General features: G+C 41.2%; 1 protein-coding gene across 1 annotated transcript in view; it reads right to left on the reverse strand.

Moving 5' to 3' along the window:
• Nucleotides 1–13,505, reverse strand: part of ABCA12 (ATP-binding cassette, sub-family A (ABC1), member 12) — a 53,632-nt gene extending 40,127 nt beyond the window's left edge. Inside the window, exons 1-13 of the mRNA XM_010583259.1 lie at nucleotides 12,688–13,505; nucleotides 11,940–12,055; nucleotides 11,133–11,239; nucleotides 9,477–9,730; nucleotides 9,246–9,358; nucleotides 8,666–8,790; nucleotides 7,680–7,853; nucleotides 6,590–6,754; nucleotides 5,413–5,614; nucleotides 4,688–4,827; nucleotides 3,994–4,113; nucleotides 2,752–2,842; nucleotides 1,207–1,386 (exon numbers count right to left, since the gene is read on the reverse strand). Of these exons, the coding sequence (XP_010581561.1) occupies nucleotides 1,207–1,386; nucleotides 2,752–2,842; nucleotides 3,994–4,113; nucleotides 4,688–4,827; nucleotides 5,413–5,614; nucleotides 6,590–6,754; nucleotides 7,680–7,853; nucleotides 8,666–8,790; nucleotides 9,246–9,358; nucleotides 9,477–9,730; nucleotides 11,133–11,239; nucleotides 11,940–12,055; nucleotides 12,688–13,505 (2,605 nt within the window). The remainder of the gene's footprint in view (nucleotides 1–1,206; nucleotides 1,387–2,751; nucleotides 2,843–3,993; nucleotides 4,114–4,687; nucleotides 4,828–5,412; nucleotides 5,615–6,589; nucleotides 6,755–7,679; nucleotides 7,854–8,665; nucleotides 8,791–9,245; nucleotides 9,359–9,476; nucleotides 9,731–11,132; nucleotides 11,240–11,939; nucleotides 12,056–12,687) is intronic.
• Nucleotides 13,506–15,502: the final 1,997 nt, after the last annotated feature.

Below are 15,502 nucleotides of genomic sequence, written 5' to 3' on the forward strand. Positions count from 1 at the left end.
CTCTTGAAATAACCAGCTGTATTTGGAAAAAATCTTGCTGTTAACATGACTGTCAGATATATGTTAGGTATGTCACTCAACACACACACCTCTCATGAATGTGCCCAAAGGTACTCTATCAGTAGAGCTCACATAGTGATGCTGTAACACAAAAACCTCAGGAACGCAGTGTTGAAAAATTATTCATGACCTACACACATATTTTTGTGCCCACACAAATTCCTGCAAAGCTGAGATGTGTAAGAATATAAAAGCTTTGCAAATTCATGTTACAAAATGGCATGCTGTAGATACAGTTTGACAGACAGGACTTTTTTTCCTTTAAAATGTCTGTTTGAGTAGAGGCAATACCACAGAAGTTTTTCTTCCCAGAATATTTTTCCTGATTATTCCATATGTAAAGCATACGATGGAATGGAGGACAAACATGGAAGAAAAATGCTTTTATGGGAATAGACAAATATTATCAGGGTCTGAAGTTCCAAGAAAAGTCAAGTCATTTATGAGGTATAAAACCAAACAGGTCACAAGACTTATAAGTAAATACTAATTGAGGAGATATTGGGGATTCTTTAAAAATTAAGGCACATTTGCAACATTCAAATTAATATATGTTCCTATTCTCTACTCCCCCATGCCTCTCTCTGTGGTCTGATCTGAAGCTGCAGTCCAACCCCACAAATGTGAAAAGTGACTGGAAAGACCCAATATAATATTGCAGTGTTTGGCTGGAACATCTCAAGAGCTTTATGACCTTCTAATAAATTGAGCTGTCTCATGTTTGGAGTTGATCTTAAAGGTCTTTTCCAACCTAAATGATTCTGTGATTCCATGATATCTTTCTTGATTAAAACATCTTTTCCCATGGGGGGCTGAAAGAAGGCAGCTGTCATGAAGAACTCCTAAGGGCAGTGAAATTTCATTCAAACTGATAATTAACTAGGAGAAAACCCCAGTTGACCAAAGGTTTTCTATATAGACAGTGGAGGTGTAAGAGATGAGGAGGTATAAAAAGGAGAGTGTAAAACACTGCCATAAAGAGGCCCCAGTGTGCAGGTCCCACACACACTGGCTCAAAATCGATTGCTGTGTGGTGGGAGCTGTGACCACAACAGTTGCTGGTGGAAAGCCAAACTTCTTATTCTGGACTCCCACCCTATACCAGGCTAACTTTAATTTACAGGGGCATTTGAGACTGTCACATACTTGCGAAAAGCTCGTTCTTCAGAAAGAGCTCTTTAGCCACCATTTCCATTTCCTCTAAGTTTCTGACTGCCTGAATGCGATTAAATGAGACACAGGAGGACACATTTACAGCAAGGGTAGCTAATGTATTCAGCTGATTGACAATGTCAACGTTGTTCTGTAATTCCAGCCGAATATCATCTGAAAAAAAAAACCAAAACACAAACAAAACCAGCAGCATCACTACACACAGCAAAAAATCCATCACATCATTCCATTCTTTACACTAACAACGACACTAGAAAGGAAGAAAAAACCCACCATACTAAACATTAAGTGTACAATACATTTCTGCACTTAGCAGTGCAATGAAGGCAAGTTGTTGACCCAATTTTTATGTTAATCATTTGTACTATGCTCGTGAGTTCGCCTTTGGGGGGATGCCAGCAATGGGATGTGACAGCCATCCCAAATCATAAGTTGCTACTAACCTGCTGAGGTTTTAGACTCGCATATGGTGCTCACCATTCATTCCACATCTTATGGTTTTTGATGTAATCAACTCCTCTGTTGAGCTGCTCTGTCTCAGGGGAGAATGTGCTTTATCCAAGCATATCTAGGAAAAGTTATGTCTGTTGTGCTGATGTGTGTACTAAACCTGATAATGCAGTTTAATAAAGATGCTGCTGTTTCCTGGCTGTTTTAAAAGGTGACTGCATAATGCAGTATAACTAATATGGAACAGCTGCTGCAAGCACAATGATTTTATGGGGAGTTAAGACAGGAGATGCTACTCATGAAATAACACAGGGGTCATCACGAGCAGTATGTAAATATCCTTCTGACTGTAGTTGACTACAACTACTCCCGGTTTATGCTGGGTTTTGCTGGCATAATCCAGATTTATGTTGACTTCAGTGAGTAGGGCCACTCATTGAAAAAGCAGGTAGGGACAGTAAGAACAGCTAGGAAGGGACTGTGATCACTGTGCTGTGCACTAACAGGGGATGTATCCACCACTGCTGTTGGCTGATAATTCCCAGAGTGCAGATCAGCAACTCCTGCCTTGAAGGAACATCCAAGACCACCAGAGAACAGCAAATTCCAGCAGAGCATCTCCTGTAATGATGCCTCTGGCTTCATCAGTCTGGGTACTTTTATCTCATCCCTTGCTCTTCTGCTTTGAAAAACTTTTAAGCTGAACCCTGATGTGATGCAAGTGAGCTCTCCACGACGTTTCCCAGGAGAGTCCCAGGTAGCTCATTTGAAGTGATAATTATGGCTAAACAGTGTCCTCCAGTGGCCACACTCAGCTGTAGAGATTCCCATCCTACTATCCCTTCAACACTCACGAGAAACATCTTTTCACACAAGCCCTTTGCTTTCTAAGAGTCTTTTCCCATAGACCACAAGATTTTTGAATCACAGCTGCGATTGCCTTGCACTAAAGTATCTGATACCGACCAGAGAAGAGCAGTAGCAGAGCATGGCTACAGTTTGATGACTCTGGGGCTCCCAGACCTGCAGTGCAAATAGGAGGGCAACACATGTGGTGGAACAACTTACCCAGTTCGTTTATTTGACTCAGGAGTTCAGCTGCATCCAAATCCACCATCAGCTTGATAAAGACCTGCACAAAGGGATTCTGCAGGGTGTTCTATCAACAAGCAAAAAGAAAAAGCATCAGTTTGATCAGAAGCCCCTTGAGCTTATTCAGTGTATTTCTAAAATACAACAGACCAGCTGCCTTCATTGAGCATTTGTTCAGCCCCCTCCTACTCCTTTCCTGACCTTTCATATTTCACTCTGTGTATCAGGATAGGGAAATGTTAGCAATGAAAATGTCATACAGAACCCTGTGAGTACGAGCTAGTGTTTCTTGGAGTCAAGAGAGGATGCCTACTGAGTCTCCATGAGGCACTAGAGTCCCATGGAAAAATCATGAATAATCTTCGTTATTCTAAAAGTGCAGTACATTTCACTTGTGTCTGCTTAAGTCCTGTGAACACAGCCAGAGCATAATGGGTAGGTGACCAAAATTCAGCTTGGAGACCGGTAGACAGATTTTTGTTTGGCTGAATAGTTTATTATTTTACCAATGAGCGCAGTTGGCAAAGAATACTTCATTTCACTTTTGCATATTCCACTCTGGATTTTCTGTCACTACCATGGAAATTACAATGAATTTCAGCCACTGAAATTAACTCCTAATGCTTTAGGGTTCTAGAGACCTCATTTTCATAGTTTTGTAAGAAAAGGGGACAATTTTTACTGTGGAGAATGGGAAGCAAGTATGTGAAACATTACAGCCTACTGCTTTCTGTATCCATGCAAGGCTAGGTTCCTTAGTGGAGGAAAAAGAAATTTTATTTACATTCACTGAGGTACAAAGACATCTTCTAGCTCTTATGTGTGTACCCAGAGCTACATGCTTATTATAGATACTGTTTCATTTTCTGAAAAAGCCATTTCTTGCCTGGTCTTGGCTCGCTGGATCACTCCATCAAGCATTCTCCGCTCACCTTAGCCCTCCAGCAGGCCTCAGTGCGGCCAATGTCAGGGAGCGTATTACAAACAGATCATTTCAGAAAGAGGATTTGCATGGAAAGGTGTGTCAGGAGTATTTCTGTTACGGGAACAGGCAGGCAGGCACAGACACTGTGAAGTCCAGGACAAAAGCCTGAGAAGGGTCTCCCCAGCTGACCTAAGATGTCCCTGAGGTCCCTGGAACCCCTGTTTATTTCAGTGAAGGAATCCTTCCTCCCAATTCCCTCCCACAAGAGAGACAGGGGAGGTAGGATCTCATACCTTGATCATCGGAACTGTCTGGTTTAACTTAGTCAGTGAATTCATGATGACAGGAGACTTGTCCAACCACTCCTGGGACTTCAGGGCTAGATCAGCCATCTGCTTCAAGGTTGCATTAGACTATAAAAAAGCCCACAACATATAAGGATTAATTTATTCATTACCTTACAGCTTTTAGGCAATGAATAAATCAATAAAATAGCTAAGACCAAATTTGGTTTCCTTAGGATTTTTCTTAGCACCCTATCACTGTTTGGAAAAATGCCCCTTAACACACTGAATTTGGATGCAAGTACTTAAAAATATGGCCTCATATGTGACACTTGGAGCATGTCTTGGATATCAGCTTTCCTTCTACCACTGGTTTGTTTGCGAACAAGTACTGGTTATAGCATTTGTCCTGGGAGACTTCTCTACTACTGGCTGAAAATACGGGGGTGAAACTTCATAAACTGAAGGCCTTAAAAAGTTGTATTATACATATTAGACCAACAGCAAGTTTTTGGAGGTAAGATTTGTTCAAAGAGAAAAGATGACTCATATGACCAGCAATGCAACTAGGAAAAGATAATTTGACTAATACTCCAAACAGTCAGAAAATAGACTTCTGCTTCTCAAAGAAACAGGACCGTGCTAAATAAATTACAATCCTTTTGAGTGGGCATATCCTGATGGACTGTAAACAGAGCCATACCTTTCCCATGATTGCTTGAGTTTCTATCGTATCTGGTGTATAAAGGATCTTCCCAAGAACCATTGGTTTTAAAAAAGACCAAATTAAAGCTCCACTTGGGGTCTTGACCAGGTCCAGGTAAAAGGATAAGCAAAATGGTGCTGTGGGGGGAGAAAAGCAAACAAATTGCACAGAGCACAAATAAGCCAGACAAAGAAAGTTACCAGTGTATTTTTTCCCATCTGCCTAGTATGTTGCTATGTCCGGTGAATGACTTCAGGGCCCTCTTCACTGGCTGATATAACGTGTCTTGACAAAAGCAATCCACCCCCAAGATCTCCTGTTGCTGAACTCAAAACAACAAGAGTCTGACTGTTTGAGCCAAGATTCTCTGCTTGAAGGTTAAATGGACTTTTGTGAACTCAGAGGAGCTAATAATGTCAGTACAGTCGAAAAACTACACATCAAGAAAAAGCGGTGGCCTGTCAAGCCCTAAGACCAGATCATCAACAAATGGAAAACAGTGCAGTGTCAAGCACTGCTCTGGTACATATGCTGTTTTCCTTTTAACATTTATGGAAATAAAACACCAATAGTTAAGGCAGTGCAGATCTTCAGCTAGCATAAATCATGAGCACTTACAGCCCACCAGAGACATACGGGGAAACAGCTCAGCACTGGATCTGTCTGGAAACAGTAGAGTTTGGCTCTGAAATGTTTTTGCCTTAAGGAAAAGCCAGACTTACTGGAGTCATGAGGAATCCCATATTTCCTCATCATCTTTTGGACATAGACATCCTCTACAGAAGAACTGTTGCTTACAGGGTCTCCAAAATCTGGAAGCAAGGACTCAAAAAACAGCGGTGTGATCTCCTGGTTGCAGAGAACTTTTGACATGGACTTAAATGTGTCACGTGTTATCCTAAAGTTGTTTGATTTAAACAATTCCTGCAGAAAAGACAGAATGCAAATAAAACCTGCATACTAAAAGCATCCCATTCCAAAAGAAAAAAAATAATAAAATTAGAAGGCACGGACTGAACATTTTTAGACTGCTTTCTTATGAGAAGTTTGTCTCTAAAAAAAAAAAGGGACTTTCCATGGAAATCATGCTTTTTTGGCTAACCTCTGCTATGACAGAGGTGGTAAATTCATTTCCAGGTATGAGATCTAATACGGAAATTGCCTATAACGTGTGTACAGGAATTGCCTATAATGTGTGCCTGGTGACACACATACACCCTGGGTTACAAGACAGAATTTATCACACAGATGTGCCCATTCCCTATCCCCATCTAATCCACTGCACGTGGTTCTGCAATCCACAGGCAAACTAATTACCAGAAGCGATTCCTGTGATCTATGCTGTCATTGACTATGGATCAGAGAGACTGGATCCAGTGCTGGATGAAGTTAGTGCAACCTGAAATTACTGCAGCTGTTGGAGCAGGACTGGGTTTGTACTGAATGTTTTAGGCAGTCTTGAGGCTTTAGGTGTAATCTAATGCACACTAAAGCTAGAGCAAATTTTTGCTGTTGACTTACGTGGCTTTGGATAGCCTTTAGTGGGCAGTTCTCCAGTTGTTTTCACAAGCTGACCCCTTCCAGTATTTTGTTGGAATTCTACCCTCCTTCAAGACAGTTGTTCATCCCCTGCATTTTTGTTCCTAGTGTCCGTCCCCACAGCATAGGTTCCTATTGTCCCCCCTGTCATAAGCACATGATGGTCCCACTGTTCCAAATCAAAGCTCTCCCAGGAAGGCAGTATATAAGTTTGATAGAGATTCTTCTTAGGACACCGCTGCTTTAAAAGAGAATCAGTAATCTATGATTTAATGCACCTTTGGCTTGTAGGGTAAGAAGTTCCTGTGGAAACTGTTCCAGTGGTGTTTTGCCTCCAAAGCACATGCAGACTACACGTACCTTAGTCAGTGGCACATTTCTAGACTGCCGGAGCTTTTTCAGGGAATGAATAGCTTGTAGCAATGGATCAACGCCAGATTCAACCTCGTGTCTGAAATATTTCATTTTTGTCAGAAGGCCTAACATCTTGTCCACGGGTTTCTGAAGTTCCTTAGGGAAAAACATCTACAAGAGGCAGGAAGGAAATAAATTATGATTAGCAAGAATCTGTGCACACAAGCATGTACACACCCATATTGTATTAATTCCAAGACAAAGATTGTGGGATTTTCAAAACTGTTAGGAGGCTTAGGGAGCGGATGTCCCATGGGAAATGAATGGGATTTGTATTCCTAAATCCCCAAGCACTTTTGCAAACCAATCCCCTGAGAATATTACATATTCTGAAAAGTGCATGTTTCCAAACACCTGCAGTTAGGAAATGTGTATCAGATATTGGCTGGGATATAATTTGAGTCTCTAAGAGGTAGCATTTGACACAACATAGATGTCAAACACTACGAGTGACTTTTGACCTGAGCCAAATTAATTGGCATTCTCATTTAATAACTTCTTTTCCCTAGGATCACTTCTGTAGCATTTTAAAATACGTATTCAATACGCACTTCTCCGTGAATGGTATTTTTACATGCTGTTTATATAGTTGTGTGCATGGGATATTTGAATCATTTAGTAACTTGGCAGTGCCAACTAGATCAGGAAAATATATTTTACAGGACTTTTTCCAGGGCTTTCCTTTTCAAGGAATAAAAAAATTTAGCCCAGTGCCTTATTTTTGGGAAGCCTGAACAGAGCTAGGAATGCTCAAGAGGTTGTGACAGCATATAAATGATACTAGCAGATAGGGAGGCATTTAGAGTAGGTCCAGTGCTTTTAAATGAGGTTTGCTGGTTTACACCAGCTGAGATCCTCATTTATATCCACACTGTCACAGCATGGATATGCAATAAAAATTACTGCATGAGCAAAGCCTGATCTTTGGCTTGTGTAAATCAGTATAGCTTCTGGCCACTGCAATGATATTTTATGACCTTTCAGCCACTATATGCAGCAAAGACTATAGAAAGCACTCTACAAATCCAGCACTAACCTTGTATAAGAAATTGTAAATGTCTAAGTGTCGTAACAGAGTGACCCCCAAGATGTATGTCTCACGAGTCCTCTCTGAAAGAGAGAGATTGCAGAACTCCTCTGCTACTGTTTGTAGCTGTGGGTCAGCAGGATGGATGCTACAGGACTCCAGCTGGAAGATCTGAGAAATGAGCTGTGTTTGCAAAAAGGAAGAAAAGATTTGTTAGGGGGTAGACCGCTTGCTCCAGTATGCATGGATTAATCTTGCCTTGCTGTTGTTCTTTCCACAGTGTCATATTTCAACCCTGAGAACCAGAAAATGCCTACCCATTGCTCCTGCTTCCAGGGACAAATCCTAAGGATTGTGTTTTACTGCCCAGTAGTAAAAGCTTTTGTGGTTTCAATTTCCCATTGACTGATGCCTGTGAAGTTTGGAAAAGAGTGCGCTCTTCGGGGCTCAGTCCAGACAAGATGGTTGGGAAGGAGAAAAGCATCTGGAGCTCTGCTTGCGCAGGAGGCTGAGGAAGGCAAGCTCATCTCTCATTATGGGAGGCTATTTTTGGACCCCAAGCGCTCTCATAAATTGTCGTTAGAAGTGTGCTTTTCCATCTGGACTGCAACAATTTCTTAGCACTGAGGACCCCACCAAGGACCCCACTCAGTCCTCATTAGTCTGTTACAGTGAACTGTGCCCTTGCAACAGATCAGAGCAATCACTCACCAGGCAGTACATGGCTGCTTACCAGCTACTGGTGACAGCCAAAAAGACCATATGGCTTTTGGTCTCCGATGGCTGAACTGACGTCAATGACTGCTCTTACTACATTTCTGATGGCTGTTTTGATCCATAACCTGCTATGCTGTCTGTCCCTGTGGGATCATCTACCTCTCTGTGCTGTCATGCATGCAGTGATCTGCTTAGCTGCATTCACTAACAAATTCTGGGTTTAATGGTCTGAGAGGTAGAAAGCAACAAGATCTCTACCAGGATGACAGCAAACTCACCTGACTGCTGTTTTCCGGGAGAGATGCTTCCAGAAGAGCAGCAATACTGGCTGTGGACATTCCTGCTGTGTTTCTGAGATCCTCTTTGAGCTGGTCCACATTTTTAAACACATTTCTTAACTTTTCTGTAAAGAACAAAGAACAACTGATGTAGCAGCTTTCTCCAGACATACAGCAATCTCAAGCACACAGAGAGGCCTTTAGGTAAAGTACAGAAGTACGGTACATCACCACTGATAAAAAAACCCCAACAACTTGCAAAATACAGTCATGTTTCCTAGGTTTTACAGTCTGATTTGTGGGCTGCAGTTGACAGGTCCATTGATAGCAAAAGTTGCTCAAATGCAAAGAGACTTGGGACTTTCAGCACATAGGACTATTTGGGCAGTACAGAAAACAAAGGGCGATCTAGAACAGCCTCTAGAATTACCCTAGATATAGGATCCCAAGGACATGGTGTATGGTTATTTCATTAATATCACTTCTTCCTGGCAGCTAAGCAAGTCTTGGGATTTCCAGCAGAAAGTATGGTACCAGTGATGGTGTTTACCAACACTCTAAAGTAAATACAGGAAACTACCTTGCTTGCTAGAATCTGTTAAATTCTCAGTGATGTTCAACATGGAATTCAAAGTAGACATAGACTGCAGAATCTCTTGAAAGAAAGCAATTTCTGGTACATTTTCTTGAAGCCTAAATTGGAAAAACAAAACAACGAACAAAATTGGGAATATGAAAAGAAGGCAAGAAGCCATTTCATCATTTCATAAATAGAATAGTAAAGCAGTCTAACTGAGAGGGAGAGCCTCACCACTTCATTTGTGTCTGGATGTTCGTGGCATCCCCAATCAGTATATTTCGAAGTTCTTGGGAGATCCTTCTGTGATTCAGTACATTGATCACAACTTGATTGCTCAGTTCAATGGTGCGGAGGAGCTGCTCATGAGACTGACTTTGTTCACACAGTTCTCCAAAGCCAACATTAGGGAGATGGCAAATATGCTGTATTGACTTAAAGCTCTCATAGTCACAAAGAAGTGTTGTCAGATCCCGGAGGCGAGAGATCTTCAAAGGAAATTTTGAAAAGGAAGACAAATGCACAAACACCAGTTACACGACAGAATTATAAAAGGCAAGTTTTAAAGAGTCTAGCTGTCTCTTTCCATTTTTCTCTAGGATTAAAATTTTAATATATATTTTTATTTCATTCAAAAGGTCTCCAACAGAACAGTTCATAACAATCATTCCTACATGAGTTGGTAGCAGACCTGGCTACACAACATTGCACATGATCTAATAAACCTTGCAAGCCTTAACATATCATTTCCCCTGCCCAACATGCATACACAGCAATACTCCATTTCGACTTACCTGTTAACCAATTAATCTTCCCAGAGACCAAATAAATCTACCTTGTGCAACAGGTTTAGCCTTCCAGATACCACCAGGTCATCCTTACTACAGCATACAAAACAGAGTTGGCTAGAAGTCAGGACTTCCACATCTGCCAACCTGTGTAAAATTATAGTCCTTTGCCTACTCTACTATTACGGACTTCCCTCTTGTCTGACATCATTATTTACATTATCAGTCTCTTATGGCAAGAGCTGTTTTCTATTTTGTGCCTATAAGTACCTGTCACACTGAGACTCATCATATTATTGTTACAGATATATGAAGCAGCTATTAGTGCAGTCGTGTATGTATGGTGTAAGAAGGATTTTATTCAAATGAGGCATTGCCAAATCCAAAGCTGGTGAGGGAAATCCATGAATCAATATTCCTTAGGTGCTTAATCTCAGAAACCATTATAGTGTTGTGAGACATCTAGGGCTAAGGGAGCACATGGGGACTTGGACTCCAGCCAAGCTGGTGTTGTATAGGTCCTTATGCACAGTGGTAACTAAGTTAGTCATCCTTATAACTGCCAACTGGGTATGCACAATTCCACTGATTTTCAGCAGGGCACAGGGATCTAAATGCTATTTGTGCCTTTGAGAACTCCTCTCTTCATACTTCTCAAATGAAGCAGAGGCATCCCAGAACGATCTCAGCTCTGCAAGGTGCTTTGCTAAGTCTCAAAGTACTGAACTTTAAAAATACTGGTGCACTGATTTATAAGGAATATGCTTCCACTGGCAACCTATCCAGTGCTCATCCTTTTGGGATGGCTGGTGGAAAGCAGAAGCCATTCTATCCAATGGACTAGGAGGATAGGAACACCTCTACCTTCTCAGAAAAGTGGGTGTACACTGGGTAGGGACTCATATAAGAACAAGTTCCTCAGCCCAGTTTAATGGTGACCTTTAAATATAGGCAGCAGGCAGAAAACAGAGTTTCAGTTCTAGTTTTTATCAGCTGTTCTTTTAAGAAACTTTTTTTCCATATGCTGTGTTTCAAAACCTCTATTGCACATTCATGTATCACTGTGGGATGTCCTTCAAGTCAGCATTTTAAGCAGACTCACTTTTAGCTTCAGGAGCTCTGGTATGGATGAATGTTTCTCAGAGGTATTATTTTGCATAAAAGGGTTCTTTCTCAGATGAGCTTGCTTCAAAAGCAGTGTGGTGTTTTCTGTGCAAGGAAGAAAACAAAAGTTACTTGAGACAGAAATACCAGACTTGCAGAAACTTTGCAGATGGCAGTATTGGCACTTTTATTCCGAGGCCTACTGAGCACTGCTATTTCCCACCAAATTCACATGGCTCGGGACTTCTGAAATCACAGACCAAGACCCAGGTTGTAATCTGGATTATAACAGATCCAGTCTGAGTAAGTGCTCTGGGTCTAAAGAAATCCACCCCACACTGGTAACAGGACTTCTGACAGTGCCCTTCAGAGCACACGCAGTATCTCTATTCTGTGAGCAGATGAACCTCTCAGATTTTACAATAAGCTCATAAGATGAATATCTATGTGAAATACCACGTTAACTCTCAAAAATAACTGCTGTTATCTTATGGCTACATAAAGCTGTGAAGGGAATATAGGTTTCTATTTGTAAGATTTCTTTATCTGAGTGTCAGCAACCTGCCATCACATAGTGAAGAGCAGACGTGTCTTTTGGATAGAGTTGGATGGAAAACTTAAATCCACAACGTGACATAAGTCAAACAAAAAGGGAGTCTGGCTTCCCAAGGTCTCACAGCTCCAGTTAATTGCCAATGGATGAAAACAGATAGCACCATTCCTTCCCATCATTAGACAAAACACTTTAAGACAGGCACAACGTATTCCAGCTGAGGTCCCACAACATTAATGAAATCATGATTACCTGTCAATTTTCTGTCTTCAATTTCAGTGGCATTTATTAAACACATCAGGTAAGGGTTATAGCTGTTATTCACTGTCACCTGTAAGATGGTGTTTTCAAATTCTAAAAACAGAAATCTGAAAAATAAGATAGGATGTTAAACCAGCATCTCTTTCAGAAACAAGGTATATTAGTGAGCACCCTATCAGCTGTGTAGATGCTGTTCCTTGGCAGTGTAAATAAGAATTCCAGATGAAGCCATGTGTCTCCCATGACACCTCCTAAGTGGGTATACTCCCAATTTTATTTCATCAATTCTTTTTGCTGTTATCTCCCAAAGCTGTCATTCACTTTCAAACCATATGGATAAGAAAACACACTTTAAAGGTTCACTGAGGATGCAATATATAGATGAAAAGGCCTGCCTAGGGGAGACTGAGAATCAAAAATTAGAGAGCCATACCACAAAGAAAGGGTTTCCAAAGAGGTTACCACTGGTGGCAAGGCTCCTACAGGATTCTGCTTCTACTGTGAACTGATACATGCCAACACAGAAAATTTTTGAAAGCCTCACTTTTAGCTGTTTGTTCAGTTCAAGGAGAAATTTCTTCCTCTTCAATATAACCCACATTACATCTAGTATCCTAAATTATGGTGATTTCAGGCTTAAGTTGCTCCACTGGAAGAAAATTACATACTTCTCATGCTGGAACGAGAATGGTGGTCACTACCTATAAATGCAATTACAATACCCAAAAAGCAAACTCACCGCGTAATCAAACTGGTTGGTGACAAAGTTTTGTCACTCTGAGTCCAAGGTAGGGTCTTGTTATACAGGGCTTCTGCCATGACAATGAAGTGACGAGCAACAATATCAATCACACTGTCAAAACTAGTTTTGTTGGAGAGAAAAGCCGAACTGGAATGTATATTGAATTCATTTAGCAGATCAGAGGAGTTCAGCCTCTTGAGAATATAGCGACTGGCTTCTGTGATTTCTAGAGCTGACACATCGTTGGCAGAGTTGTTTGCCACTGCTTCCAACAACTTTGCAAAGGCAGCTGCTTCAGTTAGATTCCTTTTGGTGTTTAGGAAACTGTCAACCACATCCCAGAAGCTTGAGTAATAACTCCATTTGGTGAGGCTGACGGTGCCTTGGAGTCTCTGCAGCAGGTTGCTCATGTGGAGCTCATCCTGTGCCACACTGGAAAGCATGGACAGGTTATTCCAGCCTGCTAAACTGTCAGAGACATTTAGGGAGTTCAGTACTGTTTCACTCAGCATGAAAGGAAGGAGCATGTTCAAAAGCTGGGATGGGAGAACACCACCCACATCTTGGACTGGGACGGGGCAGGAGGCATTACTCTGCAGCAGCCCCTCTGTGACAGCAGTCAGAGCTCTCACTTTCTCCTGTACCCAAGAGTTTTCCAGCTCAGAGACAAGGTTTAATTTGGAAAGGAAACTCAGAGTAAACTGCAGAGACTGGATGATGCACGACAGCTCCTTGGAAAAGCGTTCACTGCGGTTCTTGTAGACGGCAGCAAGCTCTGGAGACAGTTTCAGGTTTGTTATGGCAAGCTGGAACATTTTTGTAAAGGTGTCATTGCATACTGTTCCACCCTCCATGCCCATGGAATCAAAGAGGGGTTTGCAGGGGCTCCCGGCTAAGGACTTGCTTAGAGTGGCATTTTCAAACAGCATCTCAAGCGTTATGTGGAGCATATCCCGAGCGGAGCAGTTCTGGGGTGTCCTATAACCACTGTTGCTCTTTTCAAGGAAAGGACTCAAGGCTAAATGCAAGAACTCCCAAATCTTTGCCTCTAGCGAAGTATTGTGCTGTGAGGAATACTGGCTGAACTCCTGCAGTAGAAGATGTGTTAAGTTATAGACAGGGTTGATTATTTCCTCACTTGAAGCTTCACTGGCACTTGTATAATGAAGGATTTTCATTCCTGTCCTCAGAAGTTCAGACAAGCTCTCCAAGGTTTTATTGTCAAAATTAAAGAAAAGATCTATAGATTTTAATTTACTGACATTATAATTCAGCTGTAAGTCTTTTAATATGTACAAGGTCTTTTGTATGGCTTGACTGACTAGTGAGATACTGGCTACTTCAGAATTTTCCCCAAACTCTTTAAACACGGCTGTTATAAATTCTGACAGTTGATCCAATTGTCCACTGAAGACACTACTTGGATTATTATTCAGCTTTTGTAAATGGCTGTTTAATACCTCTAAAAACTGCCCATAGGCTGTGATGCTTGTGTTATTCCACTTCATCGATCTCAGTTTTTCCCCAATGCGCCAATAGGCATTCAACTCATCCCACCAGGCTTCACCCATGGAGCTTTCTACTCTCCGCATCAGTTCAAACACAGGCATCAGTAAGTACTGATAACCTATGTTGGTGTCTGTCATTATAAAAAACACCTTCTGGAGAGCTAGGAGCTGGTCTGGAAAGTTTCTGTAGGACACAGGCTTAAGCAGATAATCAGAAAACAAAGACAGTATTTCATGCATTCCATTTAAACGGTCTCTGAAGTCTTCCAGAAATGATGGCATGCTAGCGGAGAGCAACATTTTGAGAGGATCCTTAGTTTGTGCTGTACTAAAATTAGAATTATTTAACAGAACTGGATTCCAAATCATTGCAGCTAATTTTAAAGCACTCTGAATTTCTTTCCACTGGGTCATTATATTGAAAACGGAAGTCCCATTAAAGTCACTCTGTAATTGCAGTGATGTGAAGTTATAGATTTCATCAATTATTTCCTTATTATATGGTTCCTTTAATTTATAATCGTGATGTGGATTCATTCCCAGTTCAAGAATTGCATACAATTTCTGTAATGTTTCATTCTTCAAATTTCTGAATAGATTTAAGCTTTTTAATTCACTTCTATTCATTTTTTTCTCAAAGCCTTTTAGACGATGTAGAGACTTTTGTATGGCTTCTAAATCACCTGAATTAATGGACCTCTTGGAGTCTTTTCCACCAATCTCTGGTGACTTTATTTTTCTGGAGGGGAAAAAAAACCCAAAACATTTTAGTGAATACGAAATCAATGCAAGTGGAAATGTAAAGTGATTTAGAGCAAAGATCATAGATTTGAATTATACTGTTAGTAATCTCTCTGTAGCTAATGTCTTACCTCAGAACTTCCTCCAATTCAGACACTAAAGTCCGATTGTCTTTCCAGTTAACAAAGCGATTACAAATATATCTGGTCATCAAGTTTTCTTCTTTATCTACAACAAACATGTAAAGAGTATATTAGTAAAGATCTGTCGTGGTTCACCCCCAGCCAGCAACTAAGCACCACGCGGCCGCTCACTCACTCCCCCCACCACGCAGTGGGATGGGGGAGAAAATTGGGAAAAGTAAAACCCGTGGGTTGAGATAAGAACAGTTTAATAGAACAGAAAAGAAGAAACTAATAATGATAATGATAACACTAATAAAATTACAACAGCAATAATAAAAGGATTGGAATGTACAAATGATGCCCAGGGCAATTGCTCACCACCCGCCGATTGACACCCAGCTAGTCCCCGAGCGGCAATTCCCCACCCCCATTCCCCCC

Source organism: Haliaeetus leucocephalus, unplaced genomic scaffold (assembly GCF_000737465.1).
Source record: "Haliaeetus leucocephalus isolate CR32 unplaced genomic scaffold, Haliaeetus_leucocephalus-4.0 Scaffold880, whole genome shotgun sequence".
In the NCBI taxonomy this organism is placed as follows: domain Eukaryota; kingdom Metazoa; phylum Chordata; class Aves; order Accipitriformes; family Accipitridae; genus Haliaeetus; species Haliaeetus leucocephalus.